The sequence below is a fragment of the Saccopteryx bilineata genome, chromosome 7 (assembly GCF_036850765.1).
Source record: "Saccopteryx bilineata isolate mSacBil1 chromosome 7, mSacBil1_pri_phased_curated, whole genome shotgun sequence".
Lineage (NCBI taxonomy): Eukaryota > Metazoa > Chordata > Mammalia > Chiroptera > Emballonuridae > Saccopteryx > Saccopteryx bilineata.
Genome location: NC_089496.1, coordinates 81,924,909 through 81,946,392, shown reverse-complemented (window position 1 = coordinate 81,946,392; position 21,484 = coordinate 81,924,909). Strand labels below are relative to the sequence as shown.

Below are 21,484 nucleotides of genomic sequence, written 5' to 3'. Positions count from 1 at the left end.
AAGACTCCTGGATTTGGTACAATAAGATTACGAATAAAACCTTGTTTCATTTTATATAATACAATTTTAACAACAAAAAAAATACCATCAAGCCACACTAAGTTTACTAGTAATTTTTATCTTTTTTTGTGTGTGTGATAGAGACACAGAGAGAGAGACAAAGAAGAACAGATAGAGACCGACACACAGGAAGGGAGAGAGATGAGAAGCATCAATTCTTCCCCATGGCTCCTTAGTTGTTCATTGATTGCTTTCTCATATGTGCCTTGAACAGGGAGCTACAGCAGAGCAAGTGACCCCTTGCTCAAGCCAGCAACCATGGGGTCATGTCTATGATCCCACACTCAAGCCAGTGACCCTGAGCTTAAGCTGGATGGGTCCATGCTCAAGCTGGTGACTTCGGGGTTTCAAACCTGGGTCCTCTGCATCCCAAACCGACACTCTACCCACTGCACCACTGCCTGGTCAGGCAATTTTTATCTTAATAGTAAAAATTTTTATCACATTTTATAAATCTAAAGATGATAGAGAAAATTCAGTATGTAAGGATTTGAGTCAAATATAAAGTACCCATAAAATATAATACCTCTAAAATATAAGCAACTTAAATTTTTTTTTCTTTTCAATTACAGGTGACATTCAATATTATACTAGCTTCTGGTGTACAGCATAAGGGTTAGACATTTATATAACTTATAAAGTGATTCCTCACAATAAGTCTAGTACCCATCTGGTACCATACATAGTTATTACAATATTATTGACTATATTCCCTATGCTCTTCTTTATAGCTCTGTAAGAAACTTATTCTTAATAGCTTCTACACACAAAAAAATGTTTTTTTCTATTTAAATAGTAATTATTAAAAACTTTTAAGTTTGGGGACAAATTCCTTTATATTTAACAATTTTCTAGGCCAACTGTTAACATTTAAATATCTTACAGAATAAAAAGCAAAACAGGCCCTGACCGGTTGGCTCAGTGGTAGAGCATCAGCCTGGCGTGCGAAGTCCTGGGTTCGATTCCCGGCCAGGGCACACAGGAGAAGCGCCCATCTGCTTCTCCACCCCTCCCCCTCTCCTTCCTCTCTGTCTCTCTCTTCCCCTCCAGCAGCCAAGGCTCCATTGGAGCAAAGATGGCCCGGGCGCTGGGGATGGCTCCATGGCCTCTGCCTCAGGCGCTAGAGTGGCTCTGGTCACAACAGAGCGACACCCCAGATGGGCAGAGCATCCCCCCCTGGTGGGCGTGCTGGGTGGATCCCGGTAGGGCGCATGCGGGAGTCTGTCTGACTGCATCCCCATTTCCAGCTTCAGAAAAATACAAAAAACAAACAAACAGTCTGACTGCATCCCCGTTTCCAGCTTCAGAAAAATACAAAAAACAAACAAACAAAAAAAACAAAAAAAAAGCAAAACAAAAAAATCTACCTTAACAATAATTCATCAAGTAATTACTGCATAACATTATTATGTGCTATGCTAACTGCAGTGGAATAAAATAATAAATTTTTATACTAGTTTTACATTTCTTATATAAAATTCCCTGAGTTTTATAGTTTTGCCTTTTAATTAATAATAGCTATGAATTTAGAGGTTTGTTTACTTGGAATTTTTAAAAAATAGTAAAAACGGGTTAGAAACACTCACCTTCTGAAAAATGTAGAGAGAGGGAAATGTACGGGATATGTCCAACTTAATTAATTCCAGACTGGCCTCCCGATCAGCAACAGACACACCTGTAATTGCCAGGTAAATAAAGTTAATACAATTATTTGGCGATACCCAGATCAATCTTGTAAACACAGAATGATCATATAGCTTATATGTTTCTTAAGGAAAGCTAAATAATCAAGAAATTTAAAGAAAAACCACAAAGTTTCCATTGGAATGGAGCCTCTTCTGTGAAGAAAATACCTATAAATTTATCAGAAAGTTATATGGTGAAGGGTTTCTACTTCCAGTTTTCTTTTAGAAGGTATGGTTTTGTTTTTTCTTGTCCGCCCCCTATCCTCTGAGGTTGGGTAGATGATCACTCTCACAATAATAGAAAAAAACAAATAAATTTCAAGTATCAAAAAATTTTTAAAAGGCATAAGAGAGGCCCTGGCTGAATGGCTCAGTTGGCTGGGCATCATCCTTAAGCACAGAGGTTGCTGGTTCAATCTCTGGTCAGGGCACACACAGGAACAGATCGATGTTCTGTGTGTGTCTCTCTCTCCCTTTCTCTTGTTAAAATAAAAAAAAAACCAAAAAACATAATAGAGCTGTGTATACAGAAAGGTCCAGAGAATGTAAATCCCAGAAAGTGAAAAGCCTTTCCTAGGTGAGTGGATACCAGGGGTTGTTTTTCTTTCTATGGCCATCTGCCAAGTCTGGGAATGGGTTCAGGATTACACGTGCCATAGACAAAGGTACTTTGCTTGGGGAAAGAGAAACCAGAAAAGCTTTTCAAAGAATAAATAAGACTAATGTGATAAAGACTGAATGTCTGTTTGGTTTTTTCCAATGAGACTTTTGCTGAGTGCTAGCCTAGTATAGTGCAGAAAGCCAAGCTAGAAAGGCAGATTGAAATCACCCAAATGACATGGTCCTCGGGGAATATCTCATGTAGGGAGGAGCCTGTAATCAAAATAGGACAGTTCTTGCCATTAAGAAGTTGAAATCCAAGATGAACTACGTCTATCTAAAGCGGCAATTTTGCCCAAACCTAGCTCAGTTACCGAGTAAATGGAGGTGATAACCCAACTGCCTAACAACAACAAAAAAAGAACAAGCTCCTTTTGCAGAAGAAACATCAGCTTCAGTTTATACATTCTTTCTATATAAAACTGACATACAATTTAAAAATTTAAGATATGCATAGAAGCAGGAAAATATAACATAACTAAGGGGGAAACAAGTTAATATGTAGAAGCAGACCTGCTGATGATCTAGTATTAGAATTAACAAACAAAGACATTAATTGTTACATGTTAAAGAAAATAGATAAAAAAAAAAGATGGGGAGAACTGTATGAAATGAAAGGATAAAGAATTTTTTATTTTTTTTTTAATTTTTTTTTTTATTATTATTCATTTTTAGAGAGGAGAGGGAGAGACAGAGAGGAGAGACAGAGAGAGAGAAAGGGGGAGGAGCTGGAAGCATCAACTCCCATATGTGCCTTGACCAGGCAAGCCCAGGGTTTCGAACCGGCGACCTCAGCATTTCCAGGTCGACGCTTTATCCACTGCGCCACCACAGGTCAGGCAGGATAAAGAATTTTAACAGAGAAATAGAATAAGCAACAACAACAACAAAAAAAGCCCAAAAACATGTGAACAGTCTGACTGGTGGTAGTGCAGTGGATACAGCATCCACCTGAGATGCTAAGGTCCCAGGTTTGAAAACCTGAGGTTGCCAGATTGAGCACAGGGTCACTCACTGGCTTGGGTGAAGGATCATCAACGTGATTCCAAGGTCACTGGTTTGAGCCCAAGAAGATTGCTGCTTGAGTAAGGGGTCACTGGCTCAGTTTGAGTCCCCCAGTCAAGATACATATAAGAAGCAATGAGGCCCTGGCCGGTTGGCTCAGTGGTACAGCATCAGCCTGGCATGCAGGAGTCCCGGGTTCGATTCCCGGCCAGGGCACATAGGAGAGGCACCCACCTGCTTCTCCACCCCTCCCCCTCTCCTTCCTCTCTGTCTCTCTCTTCCCCTCCAGCAGCCAAGGCTCCATTGGAGCAAAGTTGGCCTGGGTGCTGAGGATGGTTCTGTGGTCTCTGCCTCAGGCGCTAGAATGGCTCTGGTTGCAACAGAGCAACACCCTAGATGGGCAGAGCATCGCCCCCTGGTGGGCATGCCGGGTGGATCCCGGTGGGTGCATGTGGGAGTCTGTCTGACTGCCTCCCCGCTTCCAACTTCAGAAAAATACAAAAGAAAAAAAGAAGCAATGAACAACTCAAGTGACACAACTACAAGTTGATACTTGTCTTTCTCCCTTCCTGTCTCTGTCTCTTTTGCGAAAACAAACAAAACAGGTGAGCATTCTAGAATTACAAAGTATAGTATCTGAAATTGAACAAATTTAAGAGAATAGATTTAGAAAAAAAGGTTAGAAAACAATTACATAGATCAATAAAATAATCTAAATTAACTCACAGAAAACAATTTTTTTAAGCATAAGAGACTTGTAGGATACTATAAAATTTTGACATACATGTAACTGAAGTCTTAGAAGGAAAGGAGAGATGGGCCAGAGGTAATATTTGAAAACATAATGGTTAAAAAAGTTTAATGACAACTGAAAATGATAAACACCAAGGAAATAAATCAGAAGTTTAAATAGAACATTGTTTCTCCTTGGTACAATCATTCATTTACATTCAATTAATTTCTACTAAAGTACAACTTTTCCCACTTTTTCATGACAAAATATCTCAGAAGCAAATGCTTAAAATTTTAGTTCTTACACTTTTAATACTTTATAAAAATAAGTATAAAAAGAATGATCAAACACCTGTATCTTGCATTTCTAGTTTCCCACAAATAGCTGATATAGCTAACAGGTCTCAAGACGATACTTACACAAACCCTTCTCAAAATCAAGTTTTGTCTAACTTTGTTTAGTCAATTTTCCCCTCCTTACTGTTTACTTTTTTTTTCTAATTACAGTTTACATTCAATATTATTTTGCATTAGTTTCAGGTATATTGTTCACTATTCTACAACGGAAAAAAAGGAATATTCAAGGAATTTAAGAGAGTTGTTTACACGTTAATACAAAACCACTATAAAATATACACCATCTCTCTATTCTAAGCCATGATTCATTTTTAGAGTTTTACTTATAAGTAAAAGAAGAAAATTTGCTTTTTACTAAGTAGGACAAATATAGAAAGAAAAGTGACTGGCAGACAAATGACTTCTCATTATTGAAGGACAAGAAGATGGTTGAATAAATTTACCTAAATTTAATAAACTATGATAACAGAAAAAATGATTTTCTCTAAAATGATTAGAAAAAAAATTGACAGTGGAAGAAAAGAAGGGGTGTTTGAGCAAAGTAAATGAACAAAGATTAGGTACAGTAAGAATTATAAATAATATATTAGGGAGAGAAAGTCAGCGAGAAGGAAGACAGGAGGCCACAAGTGAGGTGTGAAGATCATCTATTGTCAAGACTTAGCCTAAAAACACTTTCACCCCATTAGTCTTACTGTTGTGATTAAATCCTGGGCTCTGGAGTCCAAAAACCTAGATTACATCATGGCTTCACTGCTTAAAAGTTATTAATACTTTGAGTTTCTCCTTATATTATCCAGGATAATATAACCTAAAGGGTTATGCACATTAAAGGTGATAATATATGTAAAGCAATTACTATATAGTTCCTGACACATAGTAAAAATCACCTTCAGTGACTGCATTTTCATCTAGAAACTTTTTTTTTTTTACAGAGACAGAGAGAGAGTCAAGAGAGAGGGATAGACAGGGACAGACAGACAGGAACGGAGAGATGAGAAGCATCAATCATTAGTTTTCCATTGCTCATTGCGACACCTTAGTTGTTCATTGATTGCTTTCTCATATATGCCTTGACCACGGGCCTTCAGCAGACCAAGTAACCCCTTGCTCGAGCCAGCGACCTTGGGTCCAAGCTGGTGAGCTTTGCTCAAACCAGATGAGCTCGAGCTCAAGCTGGCGACCTCGGTGTCTCGAACCTGGGTCCTCGGCATCCCAGTCCGACGCTCTGTCACTGTGCCACTGCCTGGTCAGGGCTAGAAACTTTTGTTAACAAAAAATAATCACCCCCTTCCTCTTCATCAAGGCGGTGGAGCAGCCTCCCCAGCAGATGCAGAGATGCGGATCTTCGTGATGACTCTGACTGGCAAGACCTTCACCCTCGAGGTTGAGCCCTGTGACACCACTGGGAATGTCAAAGCTAAAATCCAAGACAAGGAGGGCATCTTGCTTGACCAGCAGTGTCTGATTTTTTGCAGGCAAAGAGCTAGAGGATGGCCATACTCTCCCAGACTACAATATTCAGAAAGAGTAAACCGTGCACTTGGTGCTTCACCTGCAGGATGGCATCACTGAGCCCTCCCTCTGCCAGCTTGCCTAGAAGTACAACTGTGACAAGATCTGCCATAAGTGTTATGCCCCCCTACACCCCCCCCATTGCCAACTGCCACAGGAAGAAGTGTGGCCACAAACACCAACAAGCTGCACCCCAAGAAGGTTAAATAAGTCCCTGCCACTGCCTCCCTGAGTCCGCAGAGCGGCCTTCCGCCCGAACCCCATGGCCCTGGGGCCTCAATCAAGTTTCCCTTTCAATGAAAATCATCATCATCATCATCACACCTTCTGTATCATTCTCTGAACTTGTTTCACTGAAGCTTTTCCACCGTTCTTTTGCTCTTGATAGGAAGATTTCATAAAGTTCTGGGGGGGGGGGGGGAGAAAAACATAAATTCATAAATAGTAGTAAAGAAATATATTTACATATTTTAATTTTTACTCTTAAAATAATAAAGATCCCATTATAAGTCAGGTCTCCCTTAAGTAGCTGGCATAAAAAATGTGGCAAATTGAAGTACTTGATTCTACCAGAACTATTTATTATACAACCAGAAAAACAGCAAATGAAAATACTCCAGAGCAGCCATCCAAAGAGGTACAATATAGAATGTACATAGAGGCAGGGAAGAGATGCTTCTGCTAAAGGAGTATCTTTGTGGAATAACAGAAACGTGATTTCTGGAGTCAGTCAGACTATATTCAAATTCTAGCTCTGCTACTTAGGACTTGGCTTTCTTCATCTGTAAACTAAGAAAATTAATACCTACTTATGGGGTTACTAATGATTAAACAAGGTCATTTATGTAGAGCTCCTGATATCTTACAGACCCTCAACAAATGCTGGTTCTTGCTTCCTTCTCTCTTGAAACTGGTTTCTCCATTATGATACTGCTATCTAAATCTATACAACTTTGCAGCCAAAGGGTCACATATAAAAATCTCTACCCCATCTTTACTTAAGTGCCCAATCACTTTTTGAGACCACACTCTACACGTTCATATGCAGAATCTCATTAAAATTTCAAAACCAGAAATACTGAAATTTTTTTCTCGATTCTAAAATTTTAATTATCTTTACTTTCTAACCATTACACATATTTTAATTATACTAAACTAAATTTCAATAACAAAAGAACAGCAAAATAAATATCTCTTGCCCAAACACCAAGATTTAAATACTGTCCCAAGTACCAAGAACATTTTTTGCTTCAATTAATCTTGTTTAAAATTTTGTTTTTAAAGGTAATACAGGTACAGAACTTAAAAAATCAAACATTATAAAACAGTATAGAATGAAAAATAAATTTACTTCCCTCAAATGCAACTATGCTTACCAGAGCTCTAAAGATGAAAATATGCATACATACATACACACGTTTCAGTTTTTGCAAAACAAAAACAAAAATACAAAACACAAAAGTAGCACCATATTAATTACAGCACTGATCTGCAACTTGCTTTACATAGTGGAGTAAGTCTGCTTTCCTTTATTGTTTCAACTGCCCAGTACTCCAATGTATGACTGTACCACAGTAAGTATTCTTACATCGCCAAGAATCAGATATTTATAAAATAACTTACTAGATAAATTTTAAACAGACTCTTATTATTTTGATCTCTTCTCCCTTCTGTTCACTCTTCATTATTATTAATGGTTTGGAAAAAAAAATTTTTAAAGCTCAAAATTTCTATTATTTGTGCCCCATTCCATTTGGTATAAGCGCTGGATAATTTTTAAATTTAAATATACAATGTTTTGCAGATATGAGAAAACCAAATTGAAGTTCACACTTTTTATTTCAAACTGCTTTCAAACCAGGTCCAGTTTAACTATTATATTCAAATTTTATAAAATTTTAAAGCTATCTTGGAAAAAGAAAGGCTCACCAAACAAATCTATCACCTCTGGAAGCTACAAAATTGATCCAATAGTAAAAATGTGGTAATGCATTTCAAAATATCAAAGGACTTCTCTCCAGGGCAGATTTATACTGTTTATCTAAAATAAGATGATCTGCATCTCAGTTCAATTCCTTGCTCGACTGAATATTACATTTATTTTATTTTACTTTATTACTTTTTTTTACAGAGACAGAGAGACCATCAGAGAGAGGGATAGATAGGGACAGACAGACAGGAACAGAGAGAGAGAGATGAGAAGCATCAATCATCAGTTTTTCATTGAGACACCTTAGTTGTTCATTGATTGCTTTCTCATATGCCTTGACCATGGGGCTTCAGCAGACCGAGTAACCCCTTGCTCAAGCCAGCGAGTTTGGGTCCAAGCTGGTGAGCTTTGCTCAAACCAGATGAGCCTGCGCTCAAGCTGGCGACCTTGGGGTCTCGAACGTGGGTCCTCTACATCCCAGTTCAACGCTCTATCCACTGCGCCATCGCCTGGTCAGACTGAATATTACATTTATTTTATTTTGAATCTACAAATGTAGAACTTGAAGCAGATTTAAAGATGTATCTCAGGAACAGATCAGCATATTTTCACTTTCTGATTTTCTGATAATGTTGATATTGTACATACTCTCGGCAAATTTCACTTTCTCTATAATTTTATACTCATTATCACACAAAAAAAGACAGAACAATTCTTTAAGATACCTAACAATCTTACCCTCATTTTACAGATGAAGAAAACTAAGACTTCTAGATGTTAAGTAATTTGCCCAAGGTCACAAGCCCAATATATAATAGAACCAAGATTTGAACCACATTTGACTAAAATCAGAACCCTTATTCTTTGCTACTATTCCCTAATGATCATAAGTTTATGATTAAAAAAATATAACAGGTGAGTCAAACTATTGTAGCCATTGAAAGTAAACAAGGTTATCAAAAGTAAATCTACTTCAAAATAATAATTTAGCTTCCTTCCCACCACTAATGAAATAGAGAATGATTATTGATTCTATTCCTAAATACCTAATTCTTTTTTAGAGAAAACCTAAAATTACTTTGAAAATAAATGGCCTAGTTATTTCAAGCTTTAAAAACATTTTCGAGTACAGTATCACAAAAAGTTAATACCAACTTAATCAATATTTCAATGTCTAAGTTATCAGGATACCTTAACATTATAAATCCAAAGTTCTCAAGAAAACAAGATTGTAAACACAATGAAATTTCAGTCACCAATACTTTATCACCTCATCTGTATACAAAACCAATCCCTAAAACTTTAAACAATTACATTATGTTCAACAATTCTTAATATTCAAGATTTTAATTATCTAATGTAAAGTTTTAACTGTAATGTAAAAACATTTCCTTTTAATCTGTTCAAAGCACAGAAAGCAAAAGAAACCTTTGCTTTACTTGGAAAGAAGAGCTAAGTCATGTAGAACCTATAACCTTTTCTAAGCTAAATAAAAAACTGTTAATTCTTCCTCTAAATTCTATTAAAAAAAAAAAAGTCCCGTTAAAAACACCATGTTCACCTGACCTGTGGTGACACAGTGGATAGAGCTGACCTAGAATGCTGAGGTCGCCAGTTTGAAACCCTGGGCTCGCACGGTCAAGGCACATACAGGAAGCAACTACAAGTTCATGCTTCCTGCTCCTCCCCTTCTCTCTCTCTCTCTCTCTTTCTCTCCTCTCTCTAAAAAATTAATAAAATCTTTAAAAAGAAATGTTCATTATAGGATTACTGTGAAAATCACTTTTAAAATCATATTATGGCCTGACCAGGTGGTGGCGCAGTGGATAGAGCGTTGGACTGGGAAGCGGAGGACCCAGGTTTGAGACCCCGAGGTCACCACCCTGAGCACGGGCTCATCTGGTTTGAGCAAAAGCTCACCAGCTTGGACCCAAGGTTGCTGCCTCGAGCAAAAAAAGGTTACTCGGTCTGCTGAAGGCCTACAGTCAAGGCACATATGAGAAAGCAGTCAATGAACAGCTACTCCGTTCCTGTCTGTCTGTCTTTATCTATCCCTCTCTCTGACTTTCTCTCTGTCCCTGTAAAAAAAAAAAAATCATATTATGATCCTGCTATTCAAAGTTGGCATCACTTTTAGAACTAAAGATTTTTGCTATAATCCTGTCCAGATATATATATATATACACATATATACATATATACATATATATATATATATATGATGCAGACTGCTGCAATGAACATCCTTACAGAAAAGCTTTTCCAAAATTAAAAAAAAAAAGAAAAGCTTTTCCACCCAATCCTGATTATCTCCTTAGATTCTTAGAGCTGGAATAAATAAGTCAAAGGTTATGTTTTTTTGTTTCTTTAAAAAGATTTTATTTATTGAATTGTAGCGAGAGAAGAGAAAAAGAGGAAAAGGAGGCAGAGTGGAAGAGCGGGAAGCACCAGTAGCTGCTTCTCGTGTGTGCCTTGATCGGGCAGGCCCAGGTGCCTGTCTATCCAGCAACCTCAGCATTCCAGGTCCATGTGTTACCCATTGCACCACCACAGGTCAGGCAAAGGTTATGGGGGTTTTTTTCAGGCTTTTGATAAACAATTCTAAATTATTTTCAGTCACAGTTGTATGCAGGTAATTCTCATTCCTTTTTATTTTCTTCAATTTTATTTATTCATTTTAGAGAGGTGGGAAGGGGGGGAGAGAGAAAGAGGGCAGGAAGCATCAACTCCCATATGTGCCTTGAGCAGGCAAGCCCAGGGTTTTGAACCAGAGACCTCAGTGTCCCAGGTTGATACTTCATCCACTGTGCCACCACAGGCCAGGCTCTCATTCTTTTTAATCACTTCTTATTTGAAAGGTAGCAAAGAGTTCTTTAATATTCTTTTAACATATATGTCACTGACTTATCACTAGGAAAATGGCTAAATTGATCACAGTGCAGCCAAACTGTGGAATACAGTGCAACTATAGTACCTCGTACATACTGACATGAAAAGATGTTCAGCAGAGATTTTAGACTGAAAGCTAGCCATAGAATAATCTCATGGCATAAACTCCTTTTTGTGTGAAAAATCTAATAAAAGAAAGATCAAGAGAAGGCCTAAAAATTATCTTATTTAGAAACCCACTATTTTTTATGTGTTCTAAAAAAAGATCTGGAAGGACATCCACCAAATTGCTTAAGTAGGATCAAAAGCCAGAATTTGGGTGGAAGAGGGTAAAGAAACATACAGTTTACACTTTATTGTTGCTTGACTTTTTTTCAATAAATCTTTAAATATATATTTTTAAATTTTATACATTTTTTAATTTTTTTTATTTATTAAGTTTAAAGAGAGAGAGTTAGAGAGTGAAAGAGAGAGGAACAATGATCTGTTCCTGTATGTGCCCTGACCAGGGATTGAACCAGCAACCTCTGTGCTTCGAGACAATGCTCTAACCAATTGTGCTAGGGCAAAATAAACATTTTAAGTAACATTATTTATACTATACTAAAGTACCTAAGTCTTTTTTTATAGACTTTATTTATTTATTTTAAAGAGTGGAGAAAGAGGGGGGAGTGGAAGGAGGGAGGGAGAGAGAGAGAGAGAGAGAGAGAGAGAGAGAAAGAGAAAGCCATGGGGGTAGAGCAAGAAGCATCAACTTATAGTTGCTTCTCGTATGTGCCTTGACCAGGCAAGCCTGGGGTTTCAAACCAGTGATGTCAGCGTTCCAGCTTGATGCTTTATCCACTGTGCCACGACAGGTCAAGCCTTAAGTCTTTTCTTTTAACAGATAAAAACCAAGAATAAACATTTTTATTGCTACAAGGTATAAGCAGAACACATAGGGAGGGATAAGGGGCAGGATATGCAATTAAATCCCATTCAGGGATAAAACCATCTTTGGCCATTGTGATTTCAGCATTGGTGAACCAATACAGTTCTTGGAAGATAAATTTCCCTTTCCAGAAGTGGCCGTGATATTTTTTTTATTGTGCCACAAAATATACAAAAATAAGTATATTTTGTATACTTATTTCAAACATTTGTTCAATTGAAGTTTCTTTCATTTTCTTATTGAATGTACTGGGATGATACTGGTTAATAAAAATATATAGGTCTCAGGTGTACAACTCTATAATATGTCATCAGTACTCTGTATTATGTGTTCACCATCCCTGGTTGCCTAAGTCTTTCTATGGTGCTACAGTCTAGCATCATCATTATCATTCAGATCTATTTAGTATTTTTTTTATTAACTATTTTACATTTCTCCCATTTGGTATTATCCTAATTTTAATTTTTTTAACTTCATCAAAACTACTCTGTATTTTTATTTATTATTATTATTTTTTTACAGAGACAGAGAGTCAGAGAGAGGGATACGTAGGGACAGACAGATAAGAATGGAGATGAGAAGTATCAATCATCAGTTTTTCACTGAGGCACCTTAGTTGTTCACTGATTGCTTTCTCATATGTGCCTTGACCACGGAGCTACAGCAGACCGAGTAACTCCTTGCTCAAGCCAGCGACCCTGGGTCCAAGCTGGTGAGTTTTTTGCTCAAACTAGATGAGCCCGCGCTCAAGCTGGCGACCTCAGGGTCTCAAACTTGGGTCCTCCACATCCCAGCCTAACGCGCTCTATCCACTGCGCCACCACCTGGTCAGGCAAAACTACTCTGTATTTTACTCCTCCAAAGTTTTAGGAAACTTAAAACAATTCCTTGAGCGTCTTGTTTTATTTAAACATTACAATTTTCAAATAAAAAAAAAAAATCTAGGACTTGAGTAGAGATTAGAAAAAAATTTTTTAGCGTTTTTTAGCCTTCCCCCAATATTTATGTTCTTTTTAAAATAAAAGGGAAACCTTGGCCCTGGCTGGTTGGCTCAGGAGTAGAGCATTGGCCTGTCATGTGGATGCCCCAGGTTTGGTTCCCAGCCAGGGCACACAGGAGAGGTGCCCATCTGCTTCTCCACCCCTCCCCCTCTCCCTTCTCTCTCTCTTTCTCTCCTCTCCTCCTGCAGTCAAGGCTCGATTAGAGCGAGTTGGCCCCCAGTGCTGAGGATGGCTCCATGGCCTCCACCTCAGGCATTAAAAAATGACTCGGGTTACAACAGAGCAAGGGTCCCAGATAGGCAAAGCATCGCCCACTAGTAGGCTTGCCAGGCGGATCCCAGTTGGGGTGCATGGCAGGAGTCTGTCTCTGCCTCCCCTTCTCTCATTAAAATTAAAAAAATTAAAAAATAAATAAGGGAAACTTTCTACAAGTAGACTTTTATTTTTCTTTATAATACAGGTATCCACTGCTTCCTAGAATCCCAGCAGTTTTTGCAGTTACCTCCAGTTAAGATATTTGATGCAAGGAATATTACTGATAGTTGTAAAGGAAAACCCACAAGTCTTATTTTGAGAATATGAGATATAGTAAACTTCTTAAATTATACCAGGTTTTAAAGGAAGATGGGAAATGAAGCATGCTCTTAAAATGACATTATATTTAAAAACGTCTTTTTAAATGGCCAATCTACTAATCTGCTTTGTAACTCTGGAGATGGCTATTTGTATGTGTGGGAGTAACTGAATATAGAATACAAACCAGGAGTGATATTTAGTTCATTTCCTACAGCTAGACTCCAAACTTTCCCACGAACACTAGGGGGCAATCCCTGCCACCACAATTCTCGAACTCTTCTCGTACTACGCCTAGAATTAAAGGGGGAGAAAAAAGGAGAAAGTTACTTTTTATACCAAAAAATACTAGTTGCATGATGGTTTACCTAGTCTATGGCCAAGTGACTGAATGATTTCTAAGAAAACAAAGTATGTGATGCACTCTTTCTGTTGTGTTCATGCTCGTAGGCCAAAAAGAAAAAGAGTATCCTAAAGAGAAACAATAGTAATTTAAAGGGACTGCCTTCTATCACTGTCATTTATACTGATAAAATGAAAGAATCAGAAATATATTGATAATTATGAAAAAACAGGATAAAAGGAACATAAAAATTTGTTGCCAATTCAGTACCCAAAAGAAATTCACAAAGTATTTACTATAGGTAAGACCCTAGTCATTGAGAGGCAGTGTAGTCTGCTTAAAGGGTGTGGACTTTACAGTCAGACCTGAGTTCAAATCTAGTTTAACCATTCATTAATTGTATAACCTTAGGCAAATCACTTAACCTGTCTGACCTTGAGCTTCCCTATAAGATAAGTGGGAGTAAAAGGTTGTGAGAATCAAATGCAATTACTTATGTAAAGAGCCTAATATAAAATCTGTCACAATGTCCAACAGTCAACAAATTCCCAATGCATATCTTATACTAGGCATTGCAGAAGACATCTCCTACCCTCCAGTCTAGAGGGAATATAAGCCGTGTACAAAAATATTACCAAAAAATAACAGGCAAAGTAAAGCAAGAAGTATATTAGTCTCAAAGTATAATGGGACATTACAGAAGGGAAACATCATAGTCTATGGTGTTTTTATATCTACATACATACCACATTCTCTTGATGAGAGAAGTATATTAAAAATCACTTTTCATATTTAACATTTAATAAATATATTACAATAAATGTACATACTTAATTTAGTATTTTCATTGCAAAAAACTGCTGTAACATGAACAGTGTATCTAAGAATAGATAATATGTTAAAATTAGGAAAATATGGTGACAAAGGAAAAATGAAAGGTATCATGAATCAACTAGCATTTCAAACTGGACTTAAAAGAGAGAAGATTCTGACAGGCATAGAGAGAGGGTGGTCAGTAAGGAAAGTAGGTATTAGAAATTGAAGGATTTATAAAAGCAAAGGCATGAATATAAGCATGAAATTTTCAGACACTGATTAACAGTATATAATTTAGCCAAAACATTAGCTATGCGGTAGAAGTCATAAAAATAGAGAATTGGAAACATGAGTTCTTTGGAGAAAGACTGGAATTCAGGAAAAGTCTGCTTACTTACATTACTTCCCAGTTGGGCAGTATTTCATTGTTCCAAATTACCATTGCATTTGCAATATTTTCTTCCTGTTTAAATCGTTCTTTCATTATTTTTTTCCTTTTATGTGCTTCTTTAATTTCTGTTTTAAACAAGTAAGAATTATTTCAATACAAAAGAGCTAGATCAAAACTCGTTTCTCCTTCTACTTAAACCTACAAAAGAGGCTTTCTCAAAAAGAATATTCTGATAACAGGAAGGAAGGAAAAGAGAGAGAAAAGGAAGGGAAGAAAGGGGGAGAGAAAAGCAGGAAGTAGATAAAAAGAGAAAGAAAACATAATTAATATAATTTTAAAATTAATATCTCCTATTCTATAATATAAAGGTCAGAAAAATCATTTAAACAGACTATGTTATCACATATTCTATTTATACTTACTTAATCAATGAACCGAAACATCATAAATTAACTATGTAAAAAATAAACAACTGTGAGCAACTAAACATACCTTTTCTTCATACAAAGGGTTAATGAATTGCTTACATAAAACCACATGACACTAAAAATTGAATATAATGATACACTTTACTGAAATTTAAAAATCCCCTTAATACACACACATGTACACAACACCCCCCTGAAAATCAGAAGTCACATTTTCATAAGAAGAAATGCCTCAAAAATAGAGAAGTGAAATATATATATATGCTAACTATACATGTATATAGTAATATATAATTTTAGAACCAGTGGGGACTTGAGAGATTAGCTAGCTAAAGTATTTTCTAAATTGTTTCACATATGCATCAGAAACTGTCTTTGTGGGGAGCAAGCAGGAGGCCAAGTAGGAAGCTTCACTTTTTAAAATTTGTTTTATACATTCAGATTCTATTTAAAATTTCTTTGGAGAGGATCCCACTGCTTTTAAAAAAAGTACTGACAGAGGGACTTGAAAGCCTGCATCTAGTTGAGCTGCCCACACCCTACTCCCCAAGCTTTACAGAGGAGGGACTAACATTAGGTCAATGAGTCAAGCAGGATTAAAGCTATGACCTTCTGATTTCCCAATTCAATGTTATTTTTATCATAGCATTTTCTTACTGATATGATACATACTGATAACTATCTTAAAAATTAAATATCAAAGTCAGAGTTGAGAGTCAATTAAAACTTGCTGAGTATCTTAGAAATATAGAAAAATAAACTTAATGTTTAAATAATTAGGCCTTTTAGGATCATATAATTGGCCTTGTAAGTTTACTACAACATTAAAGAATTAATTTCATTTCCAAAATAGTGCCACAAAATAGAATTGTATATTATAATATTCAATTCACTTAAGTCAAGGAAAGAACTATCAGTTCTTATAAAAGCATGTCTAAAAGTGTATACACACAAACACACACATATCTGTGTAATATTTTCTAAAAATATATGCTGAACTAACAGTGCTTACTAAATAAACACTGTTGGATTATCCTTCTGCTATACTTTTTGGTTGGAGGACAGAATGAATGAATGAATGTGTGAATTTATGGTCACAAGAGTATACATTCATGAATCTGTTCAAATGACAAATGGGAACTCTAGAGAGAACTTCATTAAGTCACAAAAGCACATTTTAATTTCAAATCATATTCTCGCAGCCATATAGGAAGTTATCTAAAAGTATTAAAATTATTAAATTAAAAGCCTAAAAACTGTACAAGTGAATTTCATGAATAAATTAGTATGTTCATTTATAAGTTAACAGTAACCCAAGGTTTATGACTATAATTATAAGACCTCTCATATAGTTTGCTGCTTTTCTCCTCCTATTACTTTTATAAAAGCATTTGCATAAAAACTATGATCCTAGTATGACATTTTATTTCTCTTTAAGAGCATATGTAAGCCCTGGCCAGTTGGCTCGGTGGTAGAGCGTCGGCCTGGCGTGCGGAAGTCCCGGGTTCGATTCCCGGCCAGGGCACACAGGAGAAGCAACCATCTGCTTCTCCACCCTTCCCCCTCTCCTTCCTCTCTGTCTCTCTCTTCCCCTCCCGCAGCCGAGGCTCCATTGGACCAAAAGATGGCCCAGGCGCTGGGGATGGCTCCTTGGCCTCTACCCCAGGAGCTAGAGTGGCTCTGGTCGCGACAGAGCAATGCCCCGGATGGGCAGAGCATCGCCCCCTGGTGGGCGTGCCGACTGGATCGCGGTCGGGCGCATGCAGGAGTCTGTCTGACTGCCTCCCCATTTCCAGCTTCAGGAAAAAAAAAAAAAAAGAGCATATGTAGTTATAAAAATAAAAAATCAGCATCATCATAAAGATAGACTTCATCAATTTCACCATCCACCTTCATGTTGAAATTAACCTATTAGAATCAGTAAATTAAATTTGCCAATTGGAGTTAAATTTTATACCTCGTTTTTTAGCCTCAGCCACCATCTCATCATATTCTTGTCGGTGACGTAAAGCTTCTTCCACAGATTTGGCAGGAAGATTCCTGGGGGAAATATAATTTTTTAAGTCATTCTTTAAAAGACTAACTTTTTAATTCTTTTTTTTTTTTTAATTTATTTTTTACAGGGACAGAGAGAGTCAGAGAGAGGGATAGACAGGGACAGACAGACAGGAATGGAGAGAGATGAGAGGCATCAATCATCAGTTTCTTGTTGCGACACCTTGGTTGTTCATTGATTGCTCTCCCATATGTGCCTTGACCGTGAGCCTTCAGTAGACCGAATGACCCCTTGCTCAACGACCTTAGGTCTGAGCTGGTGAGCTTTTTTTTGCTCAACCCAGATGAGCTCGTGCTCAAGCTGGCGACCTCGGGGTTTCGAACCTGGGTCTTCCGTATCCCAGTCCGATGCTCTATCCACTGCGCCACCACCTGGTCAGACTAAAAAGACTAACTTTTAAATGTATTAATTTCTTCCTTTTTATAAGCAGATGAAAAAAATTTCTCGGCCCTGGCCATATAGCTCAGTTGATTAGAACATCGTCCCGAAGCACAGAGGTTGCCAGTGTGATCCCCAGTCAGGGCACATACAGGAACAGATGGATGTTCCTGTCTCTCTCTTCCTCCCTCTAAAAGCAATAAAATAAACATTTTTAAAAAAGAAAAAGAAAAAGAATTTCTAACCTAACCTCATTTCATACATTAAGAAAGTAAAAGGTGGAAAAGAACTCTGCATTTTAGAAAAGAATCAGAATCCAGGTTGCTAATATTTGTTATATATGTTACATATATTTACTTGTCATGTATACATTAATTATTTTTATTTATTTATTTTTTTAATTTATTCATTTTAGAGAGGCGGGGGGAGAAAGAGAGAAAGAAGGGCGGGAGGAGGAGCAGGAAGCATCAACTCCCATATGTGCCTTGACCAGGCAAGCCCAGGGTTTTCCAAGGTTTTGAACCAGTGACCTCAGTGTTCCAGGTTGATGCTTTATCCACTGCGCCACCACAGGTCAGGCACATTAATTATTTTTGAATGTCAAATTCCAGCCAATATTTCTAGGTTATTTGTTAAACCCACATACTACAGTTTTCTGGTGTTCTTTTTTTAAAGATTTAATTTACTCAATTTTAAAGAGAGAAGAAGGTGGGGAGAGAGAGAAAAAAAAAGGGGGAGTGGGAAGCATGAACTCATATCTGCTTCCTATATGTGCCTTGACTAGGCAAGCCCAGGGTTGCGAAAGGGAGACCTCAGTGTTCCAGGATCCAGGTCAATGCTTTATCCATTGTGCCGCCACAGGTCAAGTGTTACAGTTTTAATATTTTTTTATTTATTGATTTTGCTGAGAGGTGATGGAGTGAGAAACATCAACTTATAGTTGCTTCATTTGAGTTGTTCATTGACTGCTTCCCGTATGTGCCTTGACCAGGAAAGCCCAGGGTTTCAAACTGGCAACCTCAGCGTTACAGGTTGACACTTTATCCACTGTGCCACCACAGGACAGGCCCAGGCAGTATTTTTTAAGTCAATTTTTTTGATGTATAATTTACATGTACTAAAACGAACTAACATATTGAAAGAGTAGTTTGATGAGTTTTTTTTTTGTTTTTTTTTCTAAAGTCTGGAGACTGACCTTTTTTTTTTTTAATTTTTTTTATTTTATTCATTTTTAGAGAGGAGAGAGAAAGACAGAGAGGGAGAGAGAGGAGAGAGAGAAGGTGGGGAGGAGCTGGAAGCATCAACTCCCATATGTGCCTTGACCAGGCAAGCCCAGGTTTCGAACCGGCGACCTCAGCATTTCCAGGTCGACGCTTTATCCACTGTGCCACCACAGGTCAGGCTAGTTTGATGAGTTTTGAGAACTGTATGTACCTTTGCAACTAACACACCAATCAAAATACAGAACATTTTCATCATTCCACAGAGTTTCCTTATGACCCTTTGCATTCAATACTTACCCACCACCTTTAGGAACCTTACGCAATAATATCTGTGATTTCTTTTTTTTTTTAAATTTTTTATTTATTCATTATTTTAGAGAGGAGAGGGAGAGACAGAGAGAGAGAGGAGAGACAGAGAGAGAGAAGGGGGGGAGGAGCTGGAAGCATCAACTCCCATATGTGCCTTGACCAGGCAAACCCAGGGTTTCAAACCGGCGACCTCAGCATTTCCAGGTCGACGCTTTATCCACTGCGCCACCACAGGTCAGGCTATCTGTGATTTCTATTACATCAATTGGTTGCCTTTTAAAAAGTTTAACGTGCCTGACCAGGCAGTGGCGCAGTGGATAGATTGTCAGACTGGGATGTGGAGGACCCAGGTTCCAGATCCCGAGGTCACCAGCTTGAGCGTGGGCTCATCTGGCTTGAGCAAAGCTCACCAGCTTGGACCCAAGGTCGCTGGCTTGAGCAAGGGGTTACTCGGTCTGCTGTAGCCTCCCAGTCAAGGCACATATGAGAAAGCAATCAATGAACAACTAAGGCATCGCAATGAAAAACTAATGATTGATGCTTTTCATCTCTCTCCGTTCCTGTCTGTCTGTCCCTATCTAATCCCTCTCTCTGATTCTCTCTGTAGATTAAAAAAAAAAAAAAAGTTTAAAATGGATTCTTTGTCTGGCTTCTTTTACTCAGCATATTTTTTAAAATTCATGCTATTCTGTTTGTTACTAAGGTATTTCTTTTAATTAGTGAGCAGTGTTCTATTTTATCCATACAAATGAATTATTTTATTTTATTTTCTCATAAAGATAAACAGTTAAGATTGTTTCCAGTTTGGAACCACCATGAATAAAGCTACTATAAATATTCATTTCAAGTTTTGTGTGGACACCTGCTTTCACTTCTCTTTGGGTAAATACCTAGGAGTAGAATTTTGGGTCACATGGTAAGTACAGGCATCCTTTTATAACAAACTCTGCTTTGTACTAATTTTAGAGCTTCCAGATAACATTATAAATAAAAATTTGATAATCACTCACATATATTATATTTTGGTTTGTAAAATTAATGGCTTCAGAGTGTCAGTGACTTAGATACAGACTACACAAAAGAAATACATTTTAAGTATACCACATATCCAAATGTGTCACCATAATGTCCGGTTTTTGGAGTCAGTTTTTAAAACTTTTTTCAACAGGTTATGGTAAGGAAAGGTATGTAACAAACTTTCAAATTATACATTGCTCCTCTTTCTCTCTTCTCAAGTTAGATTCCTCATGTATGTTGTAGCAGGAAGAAATAATGGTTAAGACTTCTGTTTTAACCCTGGCCAGGTAACTCAGTTGTTTAGATTGTCATCCCGATATGCCACGGTTGTGAATTCTATCCCCAGTCAGGGCAAATATAAAAATTAAACTATGAACGGCCCTGGCTGATGGTGCAGTGTCATATGGAGTGTCAAGGCCACTGACTTAATCCCAGAGTTGCTGGATTGAACCTGAGGTTGCCGGGTGGTTTGAGCCCTGGTCAGGGCATGCATGAGAAGCAATCAATGGGTGCACAACCAAGTGTAACAACGAGTTGATGCTTCCTTTTCTCTCTTCCTCTTTCTCTCCCTTCCCGCCTCCCTTCCTCTCTTGCTCTAAAAAAAAAACCCCACAAAAACCCCCACAAAAACCAATGAATGCAATAAATAAGTGGAACAACAAATTGATGTTTTTCTCTCTCTAAAACCAATTTTAAAGAAAAAACTTCTGCTTCAGACCATAATAGAATAAGAGGGACCAGGTTTACCCTCTCACCTTAAAATGAACTAATTATAAAAATGAATAAAATATATTAAACCACAGTGTTTAACCACTGGACAACAGGCAGCACAAAGCAATGACTGTATGAGAAAAGAAACAAACAAAGTAACCCTACAAGTGCCTGAGCTTATAACCTGGAGTTTCCAGGTCAGGGCTGGAAGGAAGTATGTAAACAGAGCCCACCAGTACTGCTGAGATGAGGAAACAGTTGGGAGTTGCAGAGTCCGAGACAGCTAGACTTTGCAGATGAGAGTACTAGAGAGAAGGAAGGTACAGAGGCTTCCTCTCAAGTCTTTGGCTGAGTACTGATCTATGCACGCATATGATTAAACTATGCTAGCCAGAGAAAGAAACACCAGAAAGACGTAAGTAGGACATTCTCAAATATCACATTGGACCAGTCAGAGTAGTTCTCCAAACTGTG

The 21,484-nt window shown here is 37.6% G+C and overlaps 1 protein-coding gene and 1 pseudogene across 3 annotated transcripts in view; one reads left to right on the top strand and one right to left on the bottom strand.

Annotated features, from left to right (window-relative positions):
* The window catches only part of TBC1D12 (TBC1 domain family member 12), a 100,059-nt gene that overhangs the window by 11,398 nt on the left and 67,177 nt on the right, over nt 1-21,484 (bottom strand). For all 3 annotated transcript variants that reach the window (XM_066238790.1, XM_066238789.1, XM_066238791.1), the window contains 5 exons: nt 17,274-17,356; nt 14,896-15,013; nt 13,526-13,632; nt 6,339-6,419; nt 1,647-1,735 (listed from right to left, as the gene is read on the bottom strand). In XM_066238790.1, the coding sequence (XP_066094887.1) occupies nt 1,647-1,735; nt 6,339-6,419; nt 13,526-13,632; nt 14,896-15,013; nt 17,274-17,356 (478 nt within the window). The remainder of the gene's footprint in view (nt 1-1,646; nt 1,736-6,338; nt 6,420-13,525; nt 13,633-14,895; nt 15,014-17,273; nt 17,357-21,484) is intronic.
* Nucleotides 5,833-6,224, top strand: LOC136310333 (ubiquitin-ribosomal protein eL40 fusion protein-like; annotated as a pseudogene).